The following is a 25,777-nucleotide window of genomic DNA, read 5'->3' as shown; positions in this document are numbered from 1 at the left end:
TAATTATTGATATGTTTGTTCCTATTACCATTTTCTAAATTGTTTGGGGTTTGTTTTTGTAGGTCTTTTCCTTCTCTTGTGTTTCCTGCCTAGAGAATTCCTTTAGCATTTGTTGTAAAGCTACTTTGGTTGTGCTGAATTCTCTTAACTTTTGCTTGTCTATATAGGTTTTAATTTCTCCATCGAATCTGAATGAGATCCTTGCTGGGTAGAGTAACCTTGGTTGTAGGTTTTCCCCTTCATCACTTTATATATGTCCTGCCAGTCCCTTCTGGCTTGCAGAGTTTCTGCTGAACGATCAGCTGTTAACTTTATGGGGATTCCCTTCTATGTTATTTGTTGCTTTTCCCTTGCTGCTTTTAATATTTTTTCTTTGTATTTAATTTTTCATAGTTTGATTAATATATGTCGTGGCATGTTTCTCTTTGGATTTATCCTGTATGGGACTCTCTGTGTCTCCTGGACTTCACTGACTATTTCCTTTCCCATGTGAGGGAAGTTTTCAACTATAATCTCTTCAGATATTTTCTCAGACCCTTTCTTTTTCTCTTCTTCTTCTGGGACCCCTATAATGTTGGTGTGTTTAATGTTGTCACAGAGGTCTCTTAGACTGTCCTTAATTGTTTTCATTCTTTTTTCTTTATTCTGCTCTGTGGTAGTTATTTCCACTATTTTTTCTTCCAGGTCACTTATCTGTTCTTCTGCCTCAGTTATTCTGCTCTTGATTCCTTCTAGAGAATTTTAAATTTCATTATTTGTGTTGTTCATCATTGTTTGTTTGCTCTTTAGTTCTTCTAGGTCCTTGTTAAACATTTCTTGTATTTTTTCCATTCTATTTCCAAGATTTTGGAAAATCTTTACTATCATTACTCTGAATTCTTTTTTGGATAGACTGCTTATTTCTTCTTCCTTTGTTTGGTCTGGTGAGTTTTTACCTTGCTCCTTCATCTGCTGCATGTTTCTCTGTCTTCTCATTTTAACTTACTGTGTTTCGGGTCTCCTTTTCATAGGCTGCAGATTTGCAGTTCCTGTTGTTTTTGGTGTCTGCCCCCAGTGGGTGAGGTTGGTTCAGTGGCTTGTGTAGGATTCCTTGTGGAGGGGACTGGTGCCTGTGTTCTAGTGTGTGGGGCTGGATCTTGTCTTTCTGGTGGGCAGGGCCACGTCCTGGGGTGTGTTTTGTGGTGTCTGTGAACTTAGCACGATTTCAGGCAGCCTCTCTGCTAGTGGGTGGGGTTTTGTTCCTGTCTTGCTAGTTGATTGGCATGGGGCGTCCAACAATGGAGCTTGCTGGCCATTGGGTGGAGCTGGGTCTTAAAGTTGAGATGGAAATCTCTGGGAGAGCTCTCACCGATTGATACTGTATGGGGCCAGGAGGCCTCTAGTGGTCCAATGTCCTGAACTCGGCTCTCCCACCTCAGAGGCCTAGGCCTGACACCAGACCAGAGCACCAAGACCCTGTTAGCTACACGTCTTAGGCTTCTAAATATGTACCCAGCATCCACTGCATAGAAGTCTAATTTTCTCCTGTTGTAATTCACTTTCCAGTCCTTGCAGATTGGCTCTGTTCGATCACTCTTCTGATGCTGAGTAAGCCTGCTCACCGCTCCAGTCGGCAGCTCATTTCCTTCCTTAAGCAGGAAGATCTCTGAACTAATTTAGGTCAGTAATTCTCTTTTCATCTTTGTCTAAACTGTTATTAACTCTATTCACTGAGATTTTAATTTTAGTTTTTCACTTTTGAAAGTCGTATTTAGTTCTCTTTCAAATGTTATGTCACTTTTTTTAAGGTTCATGTTCCCTGGAATTCTTTTAAGGTTTGTTTTTATTTCAACATAATAGTTTTTCAATCTGTATTTTATTATACTAACAATATTATCCCAATAATTAATGGGGTTTTTTTCCCCTCTTTTCTTATCTATTGTTTCTGAGTCATGGTGTCTTGTATCTTTGTTTGCTTGTTGATCTGTTTACATTTGACTATATGTTTGTCATTAAACTTGAAAAATAAAATTTTAGGTGTCAAATTCTGGAATTAAGTGAATTTCCTCTAGATTTACATTTGACTCTGCCAGGTACTTTGGTACACAAGATATAACCACATTAATGGCAATTCAAGGTTTGAGAGTCCATAAAAAGTCCAGGTAATTACAATCTTTCACGAAATTATTTGCAAGAGCTAGCCCAATACCTCTTTTTGGTTACTTTGAGCGTGTAGACTTTTAAGTTCCCAGCTTATTGTGGGGAGGGTTTGACCAGACCTGCTTGTGTGGGTCTTGGTCTTTCATTTCTACACTCCTCACCTTATATGGTCATCAAAACAAAAGTGCAAATTTTGTGGGTTCAGCAAATTACCTCAGAATAATAATAGCTACTGCTGGATTCCCATTATTCCTTCTGTTTTAACCTAATAATCTCTCTTGCTTTGGGAGTTCTTCAAGACCTCTAAGGTTTCTATACATTTTAAACAGGTTTGTTTTGGGTTGCTTCTGGTGGGAAAATTGGCACGGAATCCTAGTCACTGTTAATGAAATCCCCTATCCACATCTCTATTCAGATCATCGGGAACATATATTTTACTCCTCTTTTTTCACATGGGCAGTCTGTTGTTTCTACTTTCCCCTTTGTTTAAGTTAGAGTAATAATTTTAAAACAAAATTAAGAATTAAAAATTTAAGTAACAATAAATTAAATTTACCCAACTACTATGGCACTAATAAAGCTCTTATACTATTTTTGCTTTTTTTCCATTTTCTGCATATTAGTTTTCAGATTCATGAAGAAATATCATGAAGTTGCAATCACTGAGAGTGTAATAGAGAAGGAATTAAGATCTTTACAGCTTTAAAATTGGTAATAATCGGTGTGTATTTATATAGAGGGAGGAGATCCTTAACTTTCATAGGATTTTCAAGTGGGTTATCACAATCCTTAAAAGACTGAGAATTGTATTAGTTTTCAATTCTGATACTTTTGCAAAAATGTTACCATACTATAATGTTTTTCTGTGCCAACACAGTCTTCTAAGTATTTTTAAGAGTGTCTCACAGCTCCCTGTGTTACTCTGCAGGACTCTGCCATGCCTTTCTCTCAGTGATGAATGCCTGGGTCCACTTCTTCATGTGTTACAGGGAGCACAGCAGTGACGTACCTCCTTCTTAGGAGCTATCACCCCCGGGGCAGAGATGGGATTAGGTTGATGGGACTCTTATACCATGGATGAATAGGATTTGAGATGTTTTTCCACCGGGGTCTGATGGCTTGCAACAAAATCAAGTCACTAGGCCTTTTCTGCATGCAGAGAACCTTCTGGGACATAAAGGCCTTTGCCTTGAGTAGGAAGCAGGAGAACAGAAGTCGTCCACAGTGTCAGGATTTCACTGAGAGTTTGCTGGGGCTCAAGTGACCTGAGAGTATAATGGTCAGTGGCAGAGCCTCATTCTTCCCTTTCCTTTCTCTGGCGGTGCCCTCCACACACTCAGGAGAGAGAGCTACTCAATCTGCATGACAACTTCTAGAAAGAAGTGGGAGCAGCAAGGGTCTCAACAGGGGGCTAAGACCAAAGGGTGAAGACAAGCAGGCTCCAGTCAATGAGGGAGAGGAAGGAGGAAATAGACAGCTCCCAGCTTTGATGCTTGTAGGGATTATTGAATTAGGTGGGTTTGAGGTTCTGCGACACAGTGACCCGGTCCCCATCCCTGTTGCCCTGGGTTCCCATTTCCGCGGCCAGCAATGACTCAGCAGCTGTGCGGGATATTGCGCTGAAGCCTTGGGTTACTGTCTTCCCCCACATCACTGGCAGTTAGTGGGCAAGCCTCTTGGGCAGCCTCGGGTGATGAAACCTAGCACAGCAGCAGGAGAACGGGAATGCGAATTCTCAAGCCCCCACCCTCACCCTTCCTTCCTCTTTCAGGGGCTCAAAATCTGGTGGGAGGAAGACCAGCAGCAACTGACTGGGCAGACTTCCCAGGACGATGCAGCCACTCCTGCTCCTGGTGGTCCTTCTCCTGCCCCCCAGGGCTAGGGCAGGTGAGTGACCGTCCCCATCCTCAGAGGCCAACCCCATCCCATAGACTCTGGAGCCAGACCACTCAGGCACTTCCTAACCCTGTATCATTGGGCAGCTTGTATGAGTTCAGAGTTCCTCAGCTCCATCATCTATGAAACAGGAATTATGTCAGGCCTACCTCAGAGAGTTGACATGAGAGTTAAATGACTTGGTGTACATAAAATTCTTGGAGTCGTCCTGGCACGTACTACTTGCTATATAAACATGCTCTCTGCACTCATTCTGCAGCTCCTGTGGCAGAGCCGAGGAGATAAAGATACAGCAATAGCAGGCCCGCCGGCTCATCCTTAGAGCCTTAAATTCATGAGCTGGCCGTGAGCTGGACTCACGGGGATCCGGGAGACTCCCTGAGGAAGAAAGTACCACGGGACTTCAGGGAGAGGCTGCCCAGAGGGCTCCAGATCTGCCATCCCCACAGCAGAGGGAACCTTCCTCATTATGGGAGGCTGCAGCTGGCCCTTGCCTTCTGGGGAGGTGGGAGGGAGCTGAGGCTGGGAGGGGGAGCCAGCAGCGTTTCCTGCAGAATCCTGGAGCCTCCCCCAAGGCTGGTGCCCTGCAGACCCAGTTCTCATGAACCACCAGCTTTCTCCGGCCCCTGTAGCAGCTCTCCTGCCTCGCCATCTTCTAACATTTCTGGAGCCACCAAGCCGAAGCCCACACACCTATCAGTGCAGAGATAAGTGCCTAATGCTTCCTTCCAGGGCAGATCGTCGGAGGCCAAGAGGCCAGGCCCCATTCCCACCCTTACATGGCATATGTTCAGATCCAGAGACCAGTGGGACTGACCACTTGTGGGGGGTTTCTGGTGCGAGAAGACTTTGTGATGACAGCAGCTCACTGCTCGGGAAGGTGAGGCACTAAGGGGCTTCTGGGCACCAGCAGAGCAGGTCCAGAAGATTTCATGAGAGGAGCCATTGAAAGCAGGGTTCTAGCAATAAAGGGGTGAAAAAAGAGCAGGTAGGGCTTGGGGAGCAGGGAGCAGGCCATTGTAAATGGGGAGAAAGGAGGACCTGATCAAAAAGAGCAAGATGGGGAGATGGAAGGCACGCATTGAGGCTCAAAATATGAATTCAAGCTCCTTTTTTATTGTAGAGGAGGCCAAATATGAGGTCGCTGGGTTTCCCACCACCCCCAGCTCAAGGCTGTGGAGACCAAGGGCACAGAGCCCAGTGCCAGAGCCCTCCTGTCCCCACCTTCCCTTGGCTGATGTCTCGCCACCCTGGGCTGTCGCGTGACCTGCATCGGGGAGTGCAGTTCCTGCAGCTCAGACCTACCTCTAGGCTCCCTTTCCTTTGCAGACAAATAAGTGTCCTCCTGGGGGCCCACAACATCAGGAGGTTGGAAAGGACTCAGCAGCGCATACCGGTGCTCAGAGCCATCCCCCACCCCAGGTACAATCAGCGGAACAACCAGAATGACATCATGTTACTGCAGGTACCGACCCACTGGTACTTCACCCGGGCGGCTCCCTCCCAGCTTGGGGGACCAGGGAGGGGAAGCCGAGCAGACTCCCAGGGTGGTGGTGGGCATGGGGTGAGCATGGCACAGACAGTCCCTGAGTGCCTGCATGCTTCCTGCCAGCTGAGAAGCAGAGTCACACGTAATCGAGCTGTGAGGCCGGTGGCTCTGCCGCAGACCCAGGACAGCCTGAGTCCTGGGACCCCGTGCACCGTGGCCGGCTGGGGCCTTCTCGGCCTGAACAGGGGAACAGACGTGCTCCAAGACGTGCAGCTGACAGTGCAGAGGAACGGGGAGTGCAGTAGACGCTTCATGTTCTACACCGGCCAAACACAGATTTGTGTGGGCGACCCAAGAGAGAGGAAATCCGCCTTCCTGGTAAGACCACGGGCATCTGCCGACACTGTCCGAGACAAAGGGACGTGGGCAGACTGGGCAGTGGGGACAGACTACATCCCCATGGCCTCAGTCTGGGGCCCAGAGCAGAGTGAGGTGGGGGACTTTTTCCCGTCCATCCGGTCTCTGGGGGAATAGCAGGTGCACCAGACACAGGACGTACATGTGCAGCGTTTTCCTGGGGCCGGTGAAGGTACCTTGACCTGGGTTGTTCTGGAGAATAACCATAGAGAGGGCTGAAGCCCAGTGATGGAAAAATCCAGAAGCTCGACTTCTGCTCCCCCTCACCCTCCCATCTCACACACAGCCAGCAGTGGAAAGAGCCTACCCACGCCTGTCTTCCCTGAGGGCGGGCCTTAGGGCCGCAGGAGCGGGAAGGCCTGGAGAATGGAGGCCCAGCTTAGTGTCCCTCCCTCTGGTTGCCCACAGGGGGACTCCGGTGGCCCCCTTGTGTGTAACAACGTGGCCCAGGGCATCGTCTCCTACGGAAACAGGTTTGGGACTCCTCCAGCAGTCTTCACCAGGATTTCCAGCTTCCTGCCCTGGATACGGAGAATGATGAGACGCTTCAAAAAGTGGGGGCTGGAGTGACACCCCCTGTCACTGACTCCCCTTCTCTGGGGCAGAGCCCAGATCCAGGGCAGTTCCCAGAGCCTTAATAAACATCCACATCTAGAGTGGAAATAACCGATTCCTCATTTGTTCATTAAACATGATTCAATACACAGCAAATGTGTGCCAGGACTGAGTGTGAGCTCCTCCAGGAAAATGGGGTCTCTTCCCCAGGACAAGTGAATCCCCGTCGCCCCCATCCTGGGAGTCAGGGTGAGCTTCTTCTCTCCTCCAAGCCATGCATTCCTCCATCTCCCCTCCACCCGCTCTGGGGAGTGATGGAAGGACCTATCTCTTCCCAGAGTAAGGCTCCTTATTCTCCACGCTACCAGAGACTCTCCTTTAGGTATTAAAGTGTACCCCAAAACTGTGTGCCACTGGCGTGGGTAAGACAGGCGGATCAAAGGGACGATTGAAATTCTATACAAGGCCCAATTGAACATATGGTTAACAATTCTCAGATTACTGAGAAACAATCAACTTTTAATAGACAACATTGAAACAAAATAGAGAATCATTAGGGAAAAAAGATAAAGTTGGGTCCATACTTCTCATCATAATCCGAAATAACACTCAGATGGGATCAAAGATCTAAATGTAAAAAAATCAATCCATACAAGTACTAGAAAAAAAAAATAATTTACTTTCTTAAAAATATCTAACAAAACACCCATATCAAAGCTGCGCTATTCACAATGGCCAAGAGATGGGAGCAACCCGAGTGTCTATGGACAGCCAGAGTTTCTGAAACCTTTACCCATACCAACCCTGACTGTACTATAGACCAATGTTCTCATTTTCAATGTGATGAGGGTCTCCTTCTGGTTTCGTTACTCTAAAATTATACAATACAGTATGTTGCCTAAAATAACTTGACTTTATACTAAAGATTAGCTTATGACTGATACATCAATATTATATTCAAATAATAGATTTCCGAAGTCACATAGCTTAAAACCGTGCTTTTAACACGTCAAGGTAACTGTAAAGAATCAGCTGGGAAGTTCTTCTCTGTTCATGAAAATGGTAATTACTCCTCACAGTGTGACATTTGCCACCTGAATTTTTGCAGTTTCCGTAATCTTGAATAATCACTGAACACATGTCAAAGCGACTGATATGCAGAAATGCTTTGGTAAATTTGATATTCTTTTATAGCTATTTCTTGCCAGAAACTCATTTGCCTAACATTCAGCGTAAGTCATTTATCAACAAAATTTTAATCAATAATACATCTTTGAAATTACTCAGTCATTTTTCCTATATTTGCTACCACCTACCCATAGGAATTCTCTCCTGCTTGTATGTTCTGCGGGAAAACAGTCTCATTGTTAATTGTTTGCGTTGGCAGGTGGAAAGAATACTTGACGATGGAGGGGGGAGGAGAGAGCTGTGGAAGAGCCCTCGTCCAGCCCCTCCTCTCTGTGACATTTACTTAGAGCCCCAGAGCACCGCCCAGGTCAGGACTCAGTCCCCAGGAAACTCCCAGGGCAGACCCATCTCTCCCCTAAGCCTCTCCCTGCCAGTCAGCACTTCCAAGGCAGCTCTCTGCCTCCAGTGGCCCTGCCAGAAACGTTTCTACAGACCTCACCGTGCTCACCTCCAGAGGACAATTCCCTTCATGACCATCCCAGAAGCCACTTCCACCGCCTCTCACAGCTCAGCACCCTCCCCCGATAAGTAAACCGCAGCAGCAGAGCTTTGGCAAGAAACCATTTTGCACACCAAAAACTAGAGGAAAAGAACACAACTCCTCCCACTTTCTTTCTCCACTTTCCACCTCTGTGCCTTGGAAGCCCTACTGACTTGTCTGGAAAGTCACAAAACCATGGCAAGCTCATGGACAGAAACCCCACCGGGAACTTCTCTCCTGACCCCATAGCTCAGGCAGACTTCCGGTCCCCCAGAGGCCTGGTGCCTGTGCCCTGGGGCAGAGCATCAGAGTCAGGAGAAGCTAGCCACTGGCGATTTGTCATAACTATAGCAATGTCACAGAAGTGAGGTCTGGTAACCTTGATAATGGTTGTCTGAGTTTGTCTGGGAAATGGTGGGTGCCCCAGGGGAAAGCCACCTGAACCTCGGGTTGGAGAAGAGAGGACAGCCCAGGACTGCCTAAGGAAATGTCTTTCTTATAGAAATGTGAAGAAACTCTCAGAAGTGGATGAAATCTTCCAAATACATTGTGAACCATTTCAAGATTTTAGTTGGCATGACCCCCAGAACAACTAAAATACCCATTAGTCTGATACCCATCAAGATTTCTTTTTCGCCAGCAGTACCACTCCTGGGCATATATCCAGACAAAACTCTAATCCTAAAAGATACCTGCACTCCTATGTTCATAGCAGCACTATTCACAATAGGCAAGACATGGAAGCAACCTAAATGTCCATCGACAGATGAATGGATAAAGAAGATGTGGTACACGTATACAATAGAATACCACTTGTTCTTTTTTATGACTGAAATAGCACCATTTGCAGTAACATGGATGCAACTAGAGTTTATCATACTAAGTGAAACAAGTCAGAAAATGAAAGACAAAAACCATATGATATCACCTATATGTGAAATCTAAAATATGACACAGATGAACCTATCTACGAAAGAGAAACAGACTCAAACATAGAGAACAGACTTGTGATTGCCAAGGGGGTGGGGGTTGGGGGAGGGGTGGAGTGGGAGGTTGGGCTTAGCAGATGTAAGATATTATATATGGAATGGATGAACAGCAAGGTCCTACTGTGTAGCACAGAGAGAACTACATGCAGTATCGTATGATGAACCATTATGAAAAATAATATTTTTTAAAATAATGTATTTATGTATAACTGAATCACTTTGCTGTACAAAAGAAATTAACACAACATTGTAAATCAGCTATACTTCAATTAAAAAAATAGGGCTTCCCTGGTGGCGCAGTGGTTGAGAATCTGCCTGCTAATGCAGGGGACACGGGTTCGAGCCCTGGTCTGGGAAGATCCCACATGCCGCGGAGCAACTAGGCCCATGAGCCACAACTACTGAGCCTGCGTGTCTGGAGCCTGTGCTCTGCAACAAGAGAGGCCGCGATAGTGAGAGGCCCACGCACCGCGATGAAGAGTGGCCCCTGCTCGCCACAACTAGAGAAAGCCCTCGCACAGAAACAAAGACCCAACACAGCCCTAAATAAATAAATAAAATTTAAAAAATAAGATTGCTTTTTCAAGTTTCCACCATATTTTCAGAAGTATAATTTTCCCAGGCTACATTATAATCCACTGTTTTGTTGTACAAAACATTACTAAACCGTTTTGACATCCGTAAATTTAACAGGCCTCTCTCCAAACACTCCCCCCACCCAGAATCCCACACTCACTTTGCCCTGGCCGGAGCAGATCAGATGGCTCCACTGACTAGCCATTGGCTCTGCCTGCTCAGGGACCTTCCTGAGTTACAAGCCCTGGGATGGTACTATGGGTTCCCAGAAAGACAAGACTCTTTTGTGCTCCTCACCTTCTGTCCCAGTGAGCCGTAGTCAACATGAAGTTGTCTTATGCCAGGAAACCCCTACATCTGCTCCAGTCTTGTTTGTTGTCATAGGAACATACAGAGACCATGTAGGGTGGGGCTTGCGGTCTGGCCTTTCTGCCTCATTTGATCTCTCCTGAAAGAGAAAATTTCCCTGGATCTCTCTGTTCATAGGAAACAGGATGGGCACTGCCTCGTGACCTAAAACAAGGGGATGTCCAGAGGAGGAGAGTCTGCAGTGGTCTTCAGGGACTCAGCACGATGAGATGGGGGCTCCAGTCTTCCCGGGGCAGCACGGCGGGCTGGCAGCATGACCTGTTTCCTTGCTTAGCTCTTATCTCCCTGTAGAGATGAGGAGCTCAGCCCTTGTTCTGGAGCACTTCAAATGCATGTGAAGGGGAAGGGATCTGTCTTCCAGATAAACCATCTAGAAGACCTGGAAATAAATCTCTCTGACCTACCCTGGTTATTTCTTTGTCCCCGAGATTTTCAGACCCCCTGTGCCCTGCTTACTTCCAGGTGAGACTGGTTTCTAAACCCTGAAAAATTGAGCTCATGGAGCGGAATGCTCTGGCTTCTTTCTCCCCCATCATGAGTCAGGCACATAGTAAATGTCCCACAAATACTTGTTGGATAAGTGAATGAACAGTCCCCCAAATTGCTTTTGGTCCTAATGCAGCCTGAACCTCAGCACAGGTTTATCTTTTTAAGGAATTTAGCCATCAAGATAAAGAGGAACACATGTACAGGATTAGAAATCAGAGTGAGGTTGGGAAATGGGAGGAGGGGGCCTGGGTGGAAGCCAGCTTCCATTAGGGCCATGATCAGTGGTGAGGCAACACTGAGAGGCCCACTTAGGTTCTGGATATATCTGCCCTGGTGGAGCAGGGTGGCTCAAGAAAGTGGGGAGAGTGAGAAGGTCACATCTGGGAAACAGTGTAAGATAGCTCTTTCATTCTTGGTCTAGACAATAGCTCTTGGGATAGAGCAACCCACTCTTAGCTTTGGAGAATGGGAAGTTATAAGCCTCATTTTCAGCTTTCCCTCCACACCAGGATCCTGTGCCATCCTAATTATAAGTAACTTTCCATGTGCCAAGGTGTGACCTATGGAGAGGAGAAGACCCACCAGGTCTCCGTGGGAGTCTTTCCTGCAATCTGTGCACTATATACCCAGTGGCAGGTCTGGGGTTTAGCAAATTTCTGGGAATGGACTGAGGCAAGGAACAATCATAGCAATAGTCTTGCTGGGGCACTGGGGAAGTGCTGCTGCTGGGATAAGCCAGGCCTCTGAGGATAGGGAGTCACTTACCTCTTTCAGCCCTGGAGGTAGGAGATTGGCCACTAAGCACAGGACCAGCAGCATATTCTCTGAAAAGCTGAGCAGGCCTGAAGTGGCATGTGATTTCTCCTTCCAGGTTTTTGCAATCCTGAGTTTCAAAGGGCAGGCTCGGGACCCACCAATTTACTCCTGGTTCTACTGATTCTCAAGACATGAGCTTTCATCAGAAAAGTCTGTATGGTGAGGGTGTTGCGAGAACCCCATTCTTGGGCCCTTGGTAGTCAGCATGGTCACGTTCACCTAGAGAAAATCCTGAACTCTGAATGGAGGAAGGGCTTTGGGGGGTTTGGGCATTAATCAGAAATGGTGTCCCCTTCCTCTAAGTTCAATCCTCCAAGAGCATAAATCTGACTCCACCATGCTTTTTGTTTGTCATTAGGTAACTGTCTACTTCCTAGAAAAAAAAAACAAAAAAGCATACAACTATCCAATTATACTCTTTGCAGAGCTTTGGAGTTTTTTTTTTGATAGCTGAAGCTGTTGTTCTAAATGCAAAAGTACCAAGAAAAAGTCTTTCCTAAAACACATTAGCCAAGAGCCTAGCCATCCATCAATTTCTTGGTAGTTTCAGGCAACTGCAAACTGTTGGGGAAAGGGGTGAGGACCAGAGATTGAGGATGAAGTGCAGGTGGGGTATTGATGAGAGTACCAGGAAGATAAGGTGATGACAGAATAGGAGAGTTTAAGAAGAGGGGTTTGACAGACAAATGCACCTGAGTTTATTGTGTGGTCCAGTTCCAGGTAGCCCTTATAAAGCCAGTATTATTCTCAACTTGTTGATATTTCAAAGGTTTAAAAGACCCCAATATTAAAGTAGCTGGGAAGCATCAGGTAGAGACGGAAAGAGGATAAACAAACTTTGTCATTCATTCTAAGTTTTCCAGGTCACTCCTCTCCCACCTGGCCCAGGTAATCTGGGCTCCAGGGAAGACCATGATGTGGGCAAATGTTCTGCCCCCCAAGGCTCCTTGCTCCTGGTGAGGAACCAGGCATATTTGCTCACGCAGTTCTCTGCACACAGGTGCTTAGGGTTGTCAGCCTTTAGAAGGGCAAGTTCCAAGCTATGATCCTACTTAGAATACAGGCAATCAGCCAGACAGCTTAGATTACTTCTATTTGTTCTTTTTATAATTTCGTACAGATATGAGAAGACTTCTAGAATCTTATCTCAAACTAAACATAAGGTTTAAGCTGTTTTTGCATCATTGGCTCAGTCATTACCCACAAGGTAGAACATATATCTTCTCATTTTCATTCTCTGCCTCAAGAATGACAGTTCCTTAAAGGGGATATATTGCCTCTTACCTTTGATGATTTACCTCTCCTCCCCACCACCAATTTGCAAACCACAAGTATGCTCAGCAATGTTGCAGTAATTTATTAAATAACTGTGTTGACACACTGGTCTTTAACGCACCTATAAACTATTATTTATGATGTTTGGGAAGTACAGAAAATCAACGATGATAGACTATAATTTTAGCCCAAAGCAGGTGTTTATCATTTTAACGAATCTTGTCACATAGAACCATGAGAGTTTTCCCAGTTTCTGCAGCTGGTTTCCTGTGCATTTGGCAGTGCTCTCACATTTTTCTGATAGGCAGTTTTCCTCTGAGCTATTTGGACTCCACCTTGGACTACACTTCCACCCCACACATGGCTCAGGCCTCCCTTCTTCCAGGGTTCCCCATGGATGCACGTAATAGTGATCAGCCGTTGTCTCTGCTCTCCTTCCACTCCCCTCCTCCTCCTATCTCACCTGACCCACAGCTAGCTCTGCTGCACAGACCAAGGGCAAAAGGCACCTGTGTCTGAGCTTGGCGATCCTTCCAGAAGAGCAGCTGTCTGCTCTTGTGAAGTTAACACTAACAAATTTGTAATTGCTTCAGAACTTTTCAGTGAACAGAAGTAAAAAAGGAAGAAGGAAAATGAACAGGGTGTCAGATGTGTGGGACACTACATGCAACATATGTTTAGGGAGTCCCAGGAGCAGGGGAGACGGTTGAAAATTTCACAATATTGATGGGAAAAAAAAAAAAAAACCCTGAAGCATTAATGTTCAAAACCAAGAAGCTCAGTGAACTCCAAGTAGGATAAAGTATCATAGAAGAATGGGCAAGATTTCCCCCATGCCTCCTTCCCTTCTATCCCAGATCTCATCATTTTATTTCCAGTCCAGCCCTCTCTTCAGATAGCACCTCTGGCTCATTCTCTCCCACAGCTGCTCCTTCTGTGTTATGTTCGCATGTGAGAAGTGCTGGGATGGAGCTACTTCTGGGGTCTATGACATCATTCAGACATGAGGCCTCTTCTCCTTGATCTAGAAACCTAAGTGTTCTTAAGGGAAAAGTAGCTTCAACAGTGCTGTCCATGTGCAGAAGAGGTAGCTGACCACTTTCTCCAAATAACATCTTCTACCATTAGGGCTTTTTTCAATTGAATTGCAAAAGATTCTTTTTTTAAATTACTATTTAAATCACTAATTAAATTATGTGGTAAAATATACCTAATGGAAAATTTACCTATTAACCAATCTTAAGTGTGCAGTTCAATGGCATTAAGTATAGGCACATCGTTGTGCAACCTTCACCATTAACCATCTTAAGAAAATTTTCACCTTCCCAAATTGAAACTCTGAACCCACTAAACAGTAACTCCCCATTACCCTTTCCCCCTAGCCCCTGGGAATCACCATTCTACTTTGTGTCGCTATGAATTTGCAAGAGATTCATAAATAAATCCAAGAGTCTTGAGCACAGTCATATCATCAGTCTTATACCTCATTTATCACTTACACCTTAATAGGTAGTAGACAAAACCTATACAAATGGAGACTGTAAGAAAAGAAGGGATGGGGGCTTCCCTGGTGGCGCAGTGGTTGAGAGTCCGCCTGCCGATGCAGGGGACACGGGTTCGTGCCCTGGTCCAGGAAGATCCCACATGCCGCGGAGCGGCTGGGCCCGTGAGCCATGTCCGCGGAGCCTGTGCTCCGCAACGGGAGAGGCCACAAGAGTGAAAGGCCCGCGTACCGCAAAAAAAAAAAAAAGAAAAGAAGGGATGAAGGGAGAGCTGGGGAGGGGGCAAGTCATCACAAACAAGCCTGCCTGAATTCATCCTTCTGCCCCTGGCCACCAAATTGAAGCCAAGGTTCCTCCTACCTTTTCCTGAATGTACAGGTACGCTAGAGAGGCCTAACGCTCCATACTTTTGGCCATTTTGTAAGCTAAAGAAAGAAATGAGAAGAAAATTTCCTCATCTGGGTGGAGTATCGACGGCATCTGGGACAACTGAAAGATGCCTGAAGCCTGGGGAGGGCCTCTGTTCTTGTTTTCAAGGAAAGAAGAGCCCCAGTTAAAAGTGACTGCCCCCACCTGGGCATCCCCGTCTGGCCTTTCTATAAAACTTACTGTATTGAGAAGAATGGGGATGCAGAGGAAATATTTGCGGAATTGCCTCCAGAAACCACATCCCTCGTCCTGACCCTCAGTGGAGCCACTCCCTAGAGTGGAGGATGGGATCTTCTCCCACTGGTCTGGTATTCTTCATTGCCTGACAGGTGAGTTCGGCATGAGGCTTGAGAACACTCAACTTGTGGCTTGGTCTAGGAGGTCCCAGCCTTAGGCTCTGAGGAGAATTTCCACAAGAGGGGATACAGAGATTCCAGAAGAAACTCAGGTTAGTCAAACACTATCAATTTACTGAGACGTACGGATGACTGGAAAGCCCCAAGGAGAGAGATTTCATTTCAAAGAAACAGATGGGATGATCACTTGGTCCCGTGATACAAATAGATCTAAGAGCAGCAGGCTGAATGGCCCTGTGGCCAGAAGGACCGGAAGAGAATACAGTTGAAGAACAGAACATTCTGATTCAGAGTGCCGGCTGGGAGTTGGGAGACTGGGGTCCAGTTCCTGTGGAGAACACGCCACATGGCTGTGTTGGTCACTACCTGGCCTCGTAGTTTTAATGGTTAGTGTCTATAAGTGTATTTCAAAATTTTTCTTTCTACAGTCATGAATATTTTCCGTAAGTAAAATTTGGACACATGCCAAATATTTAAAACAGATGCATAGCTCTGATTAAATGGTGTGGGGTGGAGGTTTGATCTCTTTCTTTTCTTTCCCTTCTAGGCAGTTCCACAATTTGAAAATCATGAGACATGATGAAACTCGATTGACAAACAGCTGGTCTACCAGAGCCATCCTGCAGACCATGGGGCACTTGCCGTTTTACCTGTTCTGGGTCTTTTGTCTGCATCAGGATGCGGGTTGTCTTTCCCCACAGGGATTTGCTGTGGATCGTTTCCTCCTCCATGACGTTTTGGGCGCCATGCTTCACAATTATTTGTGGTAGAAAAGGTGAGGTGGGTGCACTCATACTGGCTTTCATTAGTCAACTGGTCTCTCCTTGCTTGGGAATTTGAAATCTCAGTGATGACTGTCATGCCAGCAAAGGCTTTCACTCTCCAGTGTCAATACCTGGAGGTGAGGTCATTCAGGCCATATCAGAGGCTGGCTACGACTGAAACACATACTAATAGTCAACGTTGTAATTGTACACTCAAGCACTAACACGGCAACTTTTCTGGACTGTTGAAATGATATAGAACTTTTCTAGACACAAAACAGTGAATCATACTGTAGCCAGAGGAAATTATACTTCTGGAAATTCAGCAGAAACTTGAAAACGTAATCATAATACGGTATCAGTCTAATGGGTTTTTTAGTTGTTCTGGGGGTCATGCCAACTAAAATCTTGAAATGGTTCACAATGTATTTGGAAGATTTCATCCACTTCTGAGAGTATTTTCACATTTCTATAAGAAAGACATTTCCTTAGGCAGTCCTAGGCTGCCCTCTCTTCTCCAACACAAGGTTCAGGTGGCTTTCCCCTGGGGCACCCACCATTTCCCAGACAAACTCAGACAACCATTATCAAGGTTACCAGACCTCACTTCTGTGACGTTGCTATAGTTATGACAAATCGCCAGTGGCTAGCTTCTCCTGACTCTGATGCTCTGCCCCAGGGCACAGGCACCAGGCCTCTGGGGGACCGGAAGTCTGCCTGAGCTATGGGGTCAGGAGAGAAGTTCCCGGTGGGGTTTCTGTCCATGAGCTTGCCATGGTTTTGTGACTTTCCAGACAAGTCAGTAGGGCTTCCAAGGCACAGAGGTGGAAAGTGGAGAAAGAAAGTGGGAGGAGTTGTGTTCTTTTCCTCTAGTTTTTGGTGTGCAAAATGGTTTCTTGCCAAAGCTCTGCTGCTGCGGTTTACTTATCGGGGGAGGGTGCTGAGCTGTGAGAGGCGGTGGAAGTGGCTTCTGGGATGGTCATGAAGGGAATTGTCCTCTGGAGGTGAGCACGGTGAGGTCTGTAGAAACGTTTCTGGCAGGGCCACTGGAGGCAGAGAGCTGCCTTGGAAGTGCTGACTGGCAGGGAGAGGCTTAGGGGAGAGATGGGTCTGCCCTGGGAGTTTCCTGGGGACTGAGTCCTGACCTGGGCGGTGCTCTGGGGCTCTAAGTAAATGTCACAGAGAGGAGGGGCTGGACGAGGGCTCTTCCACAGCTCTCTCCTCCCCCCTCCATCGTCAAGTATTCTTTCCACCTGCCAACGCAAACAATTAACAATGAGACTGTTTTCCCGCAGAACATACAAGCAGGAGAGAATTCCTATGGGTAGGTGGTAGCAAATATAGGAAAAATGACTGAGTAATTTCAAAGATGTATTATTGATTAAAATTTTGTTGATAAATGACTTACGCTGAATGTTAGGCAAATGAGTTTCTGGCAAGAAATAGCTATAAAAGAATATCAAATTTACCAAAGCATTTCTGCATATCAGTCGCTTTGACATGTGTTCAGTGATTATTCAAGATTACGGAAACTGCAAAAATTCAGGTGGGAAATGTCACACTGTGAGGAGTAATTACCATTTTCATGAACAGAGAAGAACTTCCCAGCTGATTCTTTACAGTTACCTTGACGTGTTAAAAGCACGGTTTTAAGCTATGTGACTTCGGAAATCTATTATTTGAATATAATATTGATGTATCAGTCATAAGCTAATCTTTAGTATAAAGTCAAGTTATTTTAGGCAACATACTGTATTGTATAATTTTAGAGTAACGAAACCAGAAGGAGACCCTCATCACATTGAAAATGAGAACATTGGTCTATAGTACAGTCAGGGTTGGTATGGGTAAAGGTTTCAGAAACTCTGGCTGTCCATAGACACTCGGGTTGCTCCCATCTCTTGGCCATTGTGAATAGCGCAGCTTTGATATGGGTGTTTTGTTAGATATTTTTAAGAAAGTAAATTATTTTTTTTTTCTAGTACTTGTATGGATTGATTTTTTTACATTTAGATCTTTGATCCCATCTGAGTGTTATTTCGGATTATGATGAGAAGTATGGACCCAACTTTATCTTTTTTCCCTAATGATTCTCTATTTTGTTTCAATGTCATCTATTAAAAGTTAATTGTTTCTCAGTGATTTGAGAATTGTTAACCATATGTTCAATTGGGCCTTGTATAGAATTTCAATCGTCCCTTTGATCTGCCTGTCCTACCCACGCCAGTGGCACACAGTTTGGGGATACACTTTAATACCTAAAGGAGAGTCTCTGGTAGGGTGGAGAATAAGGAGCCTTACTCTGGGAAGAGATAGGTCCTTCCAACACTCCCCAGAGCGGGTGGAGGGGAGATGGAGGAATGCATGGCTTGGAGGAGAGAAGAAACTCACCCTGACTCCCAGGATGGGGGCGACGGGGATTCACTTGTCCTGGGGAAGAGACCCCATTTCCTGGAGGAGCTCACACTCAACCTTGGCACACATATGCTGTGTATTGAATCATGTTTAATGAACAAATGAGGAATCGGTTATTTCCACTCTAGATGTGGATGTTTATTAAGGCTCTGGGAACCGCCCTGGATCTGGGCTCTGCCCCAGAGAAGGGGAGTCAGTGACAGGGGGTGTCACTCCAGCCCCCACTTTTTGAAGCGTCTCATCGTTCTCCGTATCCAGGGCAGGAAGCTGGAAATCCTGGTGAAGACTGCTGGAGGAGTCCCAAACCTGTTTCCGTAGGAGACGATGCCCTGGGCCACGTTGTTACACACACGGGGGCCACCGGAGTCCCCCTGTGGGCAACCAGAGGGAGGGACACTAAGCTGGGCCTCCATTCTCCAGGCCTTCCCGCTCCTGCGGCCCTAAGGCCCGCCCTCAGGGAAGACAGGCGTGGGTAGGCTCTTTCCACTGCTGGCTGTGTGTGAGATGGGAGGGTGAGGGGGAGCAGAAGTCGAGCTTCTGGATTTTTCCATCACTGGGCTTCAGCCCTCTCTATGGTTATTCTCCAGAACAACCCAGGTCAAGGTACCTTCACCGGCCCCAGGAAAACGCTGCACATGTATGTCCTGTGTCTGGTGCACCTGCTATTCCCCCAGAGACCGGATGGACGGGGAAAAGTCCCCCACCTCACTCTGCTCTGGGCCCCAGACTGAGGCCATGGGGATGTAGTCTGTCCCCACTGCCCAGTCTGCCCACGTCCCTTTGTCTCGGACAGTGTCGGCAGATGCCCGTGGTCTTACCAGGAAGGCGGATTTCCTCTCTCTTGGGTCGCCCACACAAATCTGTGTTTGGCCGGTGTAGAACATGAAGCGTCTACTGCACTCCCCGTTCCTCTGCACTGTCAGCTGCACGTCTTGGAGCACGTCTGTTCCCCTGTTCAGGCCGAGAAGGCCCCAGCCGGCCACGGTGCACGGGGTCCCAGGACTCAGGCTGTCCTGGGTCTGCGGCAGAGCCACCGGCCTCACAGCTCGATTACGTGTGACTCTGCTTCTCAGCTGGCAGGAAGCATGCAGGCACTCAGGGACTGTCTGTGCCATGCTCACCCCATGCCCACCACCACCCTGGGAGTCTGCTCGGCTTCCCCCTCCCTGGTCCCCCAAGCTGGGAGGGAGCCGCCCGGGTGAAGTACCAGTGGGTCGGTACCTGCAGTAACATGATGTCATTCTGGTTGTTCCGCTGATTGTACCTGGGGTGGGGGATGGCTCTGAGCACCGGTATGCGCTGCTGAGTCCTTTCCAACCTCCTGATGTTGTGGGCCCCCAGGAGGACACTTATTTGTCTGCAAAGGAAAGGGAGCCTAGAGGTAGGTCTGAGCTGCAGGAACTGCACTCCCCGATGCAGGTCACGCGACAGCCCAGGGTGGCGAGACATCAGCCAAGGGAAGGTGGGGACAGGAGGGCTCTGGCACTGGGCTCTGTGCCCTTGGTCTCCACAGCCTTGAGCTGGGGGTGGTGGGAAACCCAGCGACCTCATATTTGGCCTCCTCTACAATAAAAAAGGAGCTTGAATTCATATTTTGAGCCTCAATGCGTGCCTTCCATCTCCCCATCTTGCTCTTTTTGATCAGGTCCTCCTTTCTCCCCATTTACAATGGCCTGCTCCCCTGCTCCCCAAGCCCTACCTGCTCTTTTTTCACCCCTTTATTGCTAGAACCCTGCTTTCAATGGCTCCTCTCATGAAATCTTCTGGACCTGCTCTGCTGGTGCCCAGAAGCCCCTTAGTGCCTCACCTTCCCGAGCAGTGAGCTGCTGTCATCACAAAGTCTTCTCGCACCAGAAACCCCCCACAAGTGGTCAGTCCCACTGGTCTCTGGATCTGAACATATGCCATGTAAGGGTGGGAATGGGGCCTGGCCTCTTGGCCTCCGATGATCTGCCCTGGAAGGAAGCATTAGGCACTTATCTCTGCACTGATAGGTGTGTGGGCTTCGGCTTGGTGGCTCCAGAAATGTTAGAAGATGGCAAGGCAGGAGAGCTGCTACAGGGGCCGGAGAAGCTGGTGGTTCATGAGAACTGGGTCTGCAGGGCACCAGCCTTGGGGGAGGCTCCAGGATTCTGCAGGAAACGCTGCTGGCTCCCCCTCCCAGCCTCAGCTCCCTCCCACCTCCCCAGAAGGCAAGGCCAGCTGCAGCCTCCCATAATGAGGAAGGTTCCTCTGCTGTGGGGATGGCAGATCTGGAGCCCTCTGGGCAGCCTCTCCCTGAAGTCCCGTGGTACTTTCTTCCTCAGGGAGTCTCCCGGATCCCCGTGAGTCCAGCTCACGGCCAGCTCATGAATTTAAGGCTCTAAGGATGAGCCGGCGGGCCTGCTATTGCTGTATCTTTATCTCCTCGGCTCTGCCACAGGAGCTGCAGAATGAGTGCAGAGAGCATGTTTATATAGCAAGTAGTACGTGCCAGGACGACTCCAAGAATTTTATGTACACCAAGTCATTTAACTCTCATGTCAACTCTCTGAGGTAGGCCTGACATAATTCCTGTTTCATAGATGATGGAGCTGAGGAACTCTGAACTCATACAAGCTGCCCAATGATACAGGGTTAGGAAGTGCCTGAGTGGTCTGGCTCCAGAGTCTATGGGATTGGGTTGGCCTCTGAGGATGGGGACGGTCCCTCACCTGCCCTAGCCCTGGGGGGCAGGAGAAGGACCACCAGGAGCAGGAGTGGCTGCATCGTCCTGGGAAGTCTGCCCAGTCAGTTGCTGCTGGTCTTCCTCCCACCAGACTTTGAGCCCCTGAAAGAGGAAGGAAAGGTGAGGGTGGGGGCTTGAGAATTCGCATTCCCGTTCTCCTGCTGCTGTGCTAGGTTTCATCACCCGAGGCTGCCCAAGAGGCTTGCCCACTAACTGCCAGTGATGTGGGGGAAGACAGTAACCCAAGGCTTCAGCGCAATATCCCGCACAGCTGCTGAGTCATTGCTGGCCGCGGAAATGGGAACCCAGGGCAACAGGGATGGGGACCGGGTCACTGTGTCGCAGAACCTCAAACCCACCTAATTCAATAATCCCTACAAGCATCAAAGCTGGGAGCTGTCTATTTCCTCCTTCCTCTCCCTCATTGACTGGAGCCTGCTTGTCTTCACCCTTTGGTCTTAGCCCCCTGTTGAGACCCTTGCTGCTCCCACTTCTTTCTAGAAGTTGTCATGCAGATTGAGTAGCTCTCTCTCCTGAGTGTGTGGAGGGCACCGCCAGAGAAAGGAAAGGGAAGAATGAGGCTCTGCCACTGACCATTATACTCTCAGGTCACTTGAGCCCCAGCAAACTCTCAGTGAAATCCTGACACTGTGGACGACTTCTGTTCTCCTGCTTCCTACTCAAGGCAAAGGCCTTTATGTCCCAGAAGGTTCTCTGCATGCAGAAAAGGCCTAGTGACTTGATTTTGTTGCAAGCCATCAGACCCTGGTGGAAAAACATCTCAAATCCTATTCATCCATGGTATAAGAGTCCCATCAACCTAATCCCATCTCTGCCCCGGGGGTGATAGCTCCTAAGAAGGAGGTACGTCACTGCTGTGCTCCCTGTAACACATGAAGAAGTGGACCCAGGCATTCATCACTGAGAGAACGGCACGGCAGAGTCCTGCAGAGAAACACAAGGGGTTGTGAGACAGTTTTCACAATACTTCAAAGTTTCTCTGTTGGCATAGAAAGCACTACAATATTGTAAAATTTTTGCAAAAGTATCAGAATTGAAAGCTAATACAATTCTCAGTCTTCCATGGATTATGATAAGCCCACTTGAAAATGTTATAAAAGTTAAGGATCCTCTCCCTATATATAATTATCCACAGGTTATAGCTTATTTTCAGAGCTGCCAAGAACTTAAACCTTCCTCTAACGCACGGTTTATGACTGCAACCTCATGAAATTTCTTCACGCATCTGGAAAGTAATATGCAGAAAACAGGGAAAAAGAAACGAAAATACTATAACAGCTTTATTAGTGCCTTAGCTTCTGGGTAATTTTAATTTATTGTTAAAGTTTTACAACACTTTATTTTATTTTAAAAACTTTAATGTAACTAAAGAGTAGCATGCGAAGAAATGGGAGTCAAATATATATGCTCCCAATGATCTGAATAGAGATGTGGATAAGGGACTTCATTAACAGTGACTAGGATTTCATGCCGATCTTCCCACCAAAAACAACCGAAAGAAACCTGTTTAAAATGGCTAAGAACCTTAAAAGCCTTGAAGAAATGCAAATGTAGGAGTGAATACCAGGCCCAAACTGAAGGAATAATGGGTGTCCAGTTAGACAGTTACTATTGTTCTGTGGAAATTTGTGAACCCACAAAATTCGAACTTCTGTTTTAATGAGCACATAAAGTGAGAGGTATAGAAATCAAAGAGGGAGGAGATATGGGGATATATGTATATGTATAGCTGATTCACTTTGTTATAAAGCAGAAACTAACACACCACTGTAAAGCAATTATACTCCAATAAAGATGTTAAAAAGATTAAAAATAAATAAATTTTAAAATAAATTTTAAAAAATAAAAATTTTTAAAAATAAATAAATTTTAAAAAATAAAATAATTTAAATAAATAAATAAATAATAAATTTTTTAAAATAAAATAAAAAAAAAAATCAAAGACCAAGACCCACACAAGCAGGTCTAGTCAAACCCTCCTCACAATAAGCTGGGAACTGAAAATTTTACACACTCAAAGTAACAAAGAAGAGTTAATGGGCAAGTGCTTGCATGTAATTTCATGAAAGATGGAAATAGTACTGGACTTTCATGAACTCTCATACCTTGAACTTCGATTAATGTTGTTATGGACTGTTTGCTAAAGTACCTGGCAAAATCAAATACAAATGTAGAGGAAATTCACTTAATTCCAGTGTTTGAATTACACCTAAATATTGTTGTTTTTTTTTTCTAAATATTGTTTTTCAAGTATAATGACAAGCATATAGTCAAATATAAACAGATTAACAAGCAAGCAAAGATATAAGACACCATGACTAATAAACAATAGATGATAAGAGAAAAAATACTTTAATTATTGGGACAATACTATTAGTAAAATAAAATATAGATTGCAAAAAAAATTATGCTGAAATAAAAACAAGCTTTAAAAGCACTCCCATGTTATAATTCTAGTTATTACTTTAAAATGTATATCTCAGAAATTACTAAATTTCCTTGTCAATTGCATTATTATGAACTTTCATCAAATCTTTAACCGTGGTCCTTTTTAAGTCTTTTGTCATTTACAGAGAGTTCTGGGTGTACTCTGATACTTTTGCAAAAATGTTCCTATAAACGGGTTTCATCTTCAAGGAATTTATGCAAAAGACTCTGACAAGTACAGGTTTCTGGTAACTGACTATACTGCTGAACTGAATGGATAAGTATTTTCAGAACTCTAATGGAAAACTGATGAATTCATAAAAGTGCTAACAAAAGATCAAGATGAAAAAGAAATTAATTACACGGGACTGAGGGAACTGATGAGGATGATTATAATTTTTGTGACTTTCTGTTTGAATAATAAAAAAAAAATCTCACAAGGACTCAGAAGCAAAAAATATACAAATCAATTTTTACTGCAAAGTAAAGGAGCTGTTACAGTGGAGGATTCCTAGACTGAATGTCAATATTATGACATAGTGTGTTTCATGTTTGGTAATTGCAATCATTATTGCTTTTGTTGTGGTCATCCATTTACAATGCTTGGTGTCAGTTTATTTACCTCTTGTAAAAATAAAATACAGTGTGTGTGTGTGTGTGTGTGTGTGTGTGTGTGTGAAAAAAAAAGCACTCCGGGGAACATTAACCTTAAAAAAATGACATCTGAAAAAGACCTAAATACAACTTCTAAAAGTGAGAAATATGAAAGCACCAAAATTAAAGTCACAGTGAATAAAGTTAATAACAGATTAGACAAAGATGAAAATAGAATTACTAACCTGAAATAGCTCAGAAAGAATTGTCAAGAATAGAGCACAGGGCTTCCCTGGTGGTGCAGTGATTGAGAGTCCGCCTGCTGATGCAGGGGACATGGGTTCATGCCCCGGTCCAGGAGGATCCCACATGCTGCAGAGCGGCTGGGCCTGTGAGCCATGGCCACTGAGCCTGCACGTCCGGAGCCTGTGCTCCGCAATGGGAGAGGCCACAACAGTGAGAGGCCCGCGTACCAAAAAAAAAAAAAAAAAGAATAGAGCACAGACAGGCATAAAGATAAAAATATAGAAAACAGTAGAATTAGAAGGTTGAACATATGTTGAATTAAAGTTCTAGAAGAAGAGAGAGAGAATGGGGGGAAAAGTAATATATAGTGAGATAGCGGTTGAGATTTTGTTAAAACTGATGACAAAAATGCAGTTAGAGGTTAAAAAAAATCAACAAATCTCAAGCAGAATACAGAAAAGAAATCTATACCTAGAAATCAATATTATAAAGAAATAGCAGAAATCTTAAGGACGAGTAGAGTAAAATAGATTACACACTTTCAAATGAATGGCAGAGCAAAGGGAGAATTTTCAACAGCAGCAGTGAGTGGATGCTACTCAGGAAGAAATGTCTTCATAGTCATTCAAGAAGATTTTAAAGTACATCTTATAAATTGATTAGTAATGTTATAGAAGTTATGAATAGCTGATGAAAAAAAGAACACATATAGAACATCTTACCCAACAAAGGCAGATTACACACTTTACAAGCACATATAGATGTTGACCATAGATTAGGCCATAGAGTAGGTCTCAAAAATATTTAAAGGATTAAAATGATGCATCATTTTTCATAGACCACAATGAGTTTAAGTTAGAATTTCATTACAAGAATATGAGCAGAAAATCCTTATATTTTTAAAACAAAATAGACTGCTAAATACAGAGGATCCTTGAACAACAGGCATTTGAAATGGACAGTTCCACTTACACATGGCTTTTTCTCAGTAGTAAACACTAGAGTACTACACTACCCATTGTTGGTAGCAGAACCACAGAACAGAGGACCAACTATAAGTTATACTTGGATTTTCCACTAAGTGAAGTGCCGATGCCCCTAAACTCCCACGCTGTTCAAGGGCCAAATGAATCATGAGTAAAAACATAATGGAAACAAAAAATGAGTTCAAAATGATTAATAATGATGAAAATAATTTATAGTAAAATTTGTTGAGTATATGTGAATAAAGATGAAACTTGACTATTTAACACTATACCTCAAATTAATTAATTTAAAGGTAAAAACTTAAAACTTTGGATATAGGAGAATTTCTTTATACACTTAACATTGGGAAAACAATTTTATACAAAGCACTAACCATCAATAATAATGCATAAATTGACCTACATTAAATGTTTGTTGTGTATATATGAATAAAGATGAAATTCTGATTACACAGGACACTTTTTTTGAATTATTCAATTTTATTTTATTTATACAGCAGGTTATGTTATCCATTTAATACATATTAAGGTATATATGTCAATCCCAATCTACCCATTCATCACACTACCGACCCCTGCCACTTTCACCCCTTGGTGTCCATACGTTTGTTCTCTACATCTGTGTCTCAATTTCTGTCCTGCAAACCGGTC

General features: G+C 45.2%; 2 protein-coding genes across 6 annotated transcripts; one reads left to right on the top strand and one right to left on the bottom strand.

Annotated features, from left to right (window-relative positions):
* Positions 1-3,088: 3,088 nt before the first annotated feature.
* Positions 3,089-8,520, top strand: LOC116749990 (cathepsin G-like). 2 transcript variants are annotated; one of them, XM_032624888.1, is made up of 5 exons: positions 3,089-4,026; positions 4,768-4,915; positions 5,365-5,500; positions 5,648-5,902; positions 7,884-8,520. In XM_032624888.1, exons 1-5 carry the CDS (start codon positions 3,972-3,974, stop codon positions 8,214-8,216), a joined length of 927 nt encoding a protein of 308 aa, XP_032480779.1. In that variant the 5' UTR covers positions 3,089-3,971; the 3' UTR covers positions 8,217-8,520. The 2 variants fall into 2 exon arrangements, with proteins under 2 accessions (XP_032480779.1, XP_032480780.1); XM_032624889.1 differs by lacking the exon at positions 7,884-8,520 and adding an exon at positions 6,350-6,613.
* Positions 8,521-12,751: 4,231 nt separating this feature from the next.
* LOC116749160 (cathepsin G-like) lies at positions 12,752-24,204 on the bottom strand. Of its 4 annotated transcripts, XM_032623211.1 has the most exons (7): positions 24,140-24,204; positions 21,212-21,797; positions 20,839-20,954; positions 19,953-20,100; positions 19,367-19,502; positions 18,964-19,218; positions 12,752-16,983 (listed from the first exon to the last, which is right to left on the bottom strand). In XM_032623211.1, exons 3-7 carry the CDS (start codon positions 20,891-20,893, stop codon positions 16,651-16,653), a joined length of 927 nt encoding a protein of 308 aa, XP_032479102.1. In that variant the 5' UTR covers positions 20,894-20,954; positions 21,212-21,797; positions 24,140-24,204; the 3' UTR covers positions 12,752-16,650. The 4 variants fall into 4 exon arrangements, with proteins under 4 accessions (XP_032479102.1, XP_032479103.1, XP_032479104.1 ...); XM_032623212.1 differs by lacking the exon at positions 24,140-24,204 and having other exon boundaries at positions 21,447-22,628; XM_032623215.1 differs by lacking the exons at positions 12,752-16,983; positions 24,140-24,204 and adding an exon at positions 18,221-18,516 and having other exon boundaries at positions 21,212-22,628.
* Between the last annotated feature and the right edge of the window lie 1,573 nt (positions 24,205-25,777).

Source organism: Phocoena sinus, chromosome 2 (genome assembly GCF_008692025.1).
Source record: "Phocoena sinus isolate mPhoSin1 chromosome 2, mPhoSin1.pri, whole genome shotgun sequence".
NCBI classification, from domain to species: domain Eukaryota; kingdom Metazoa; phylum Chordata; class Mammalia; order Artiodactyla; family Phocoenidae; genus Phocoena; species Phocoena sinus.
This window is presented reverse-complemented; position numbering and strand designations above follow the sequence as displayed.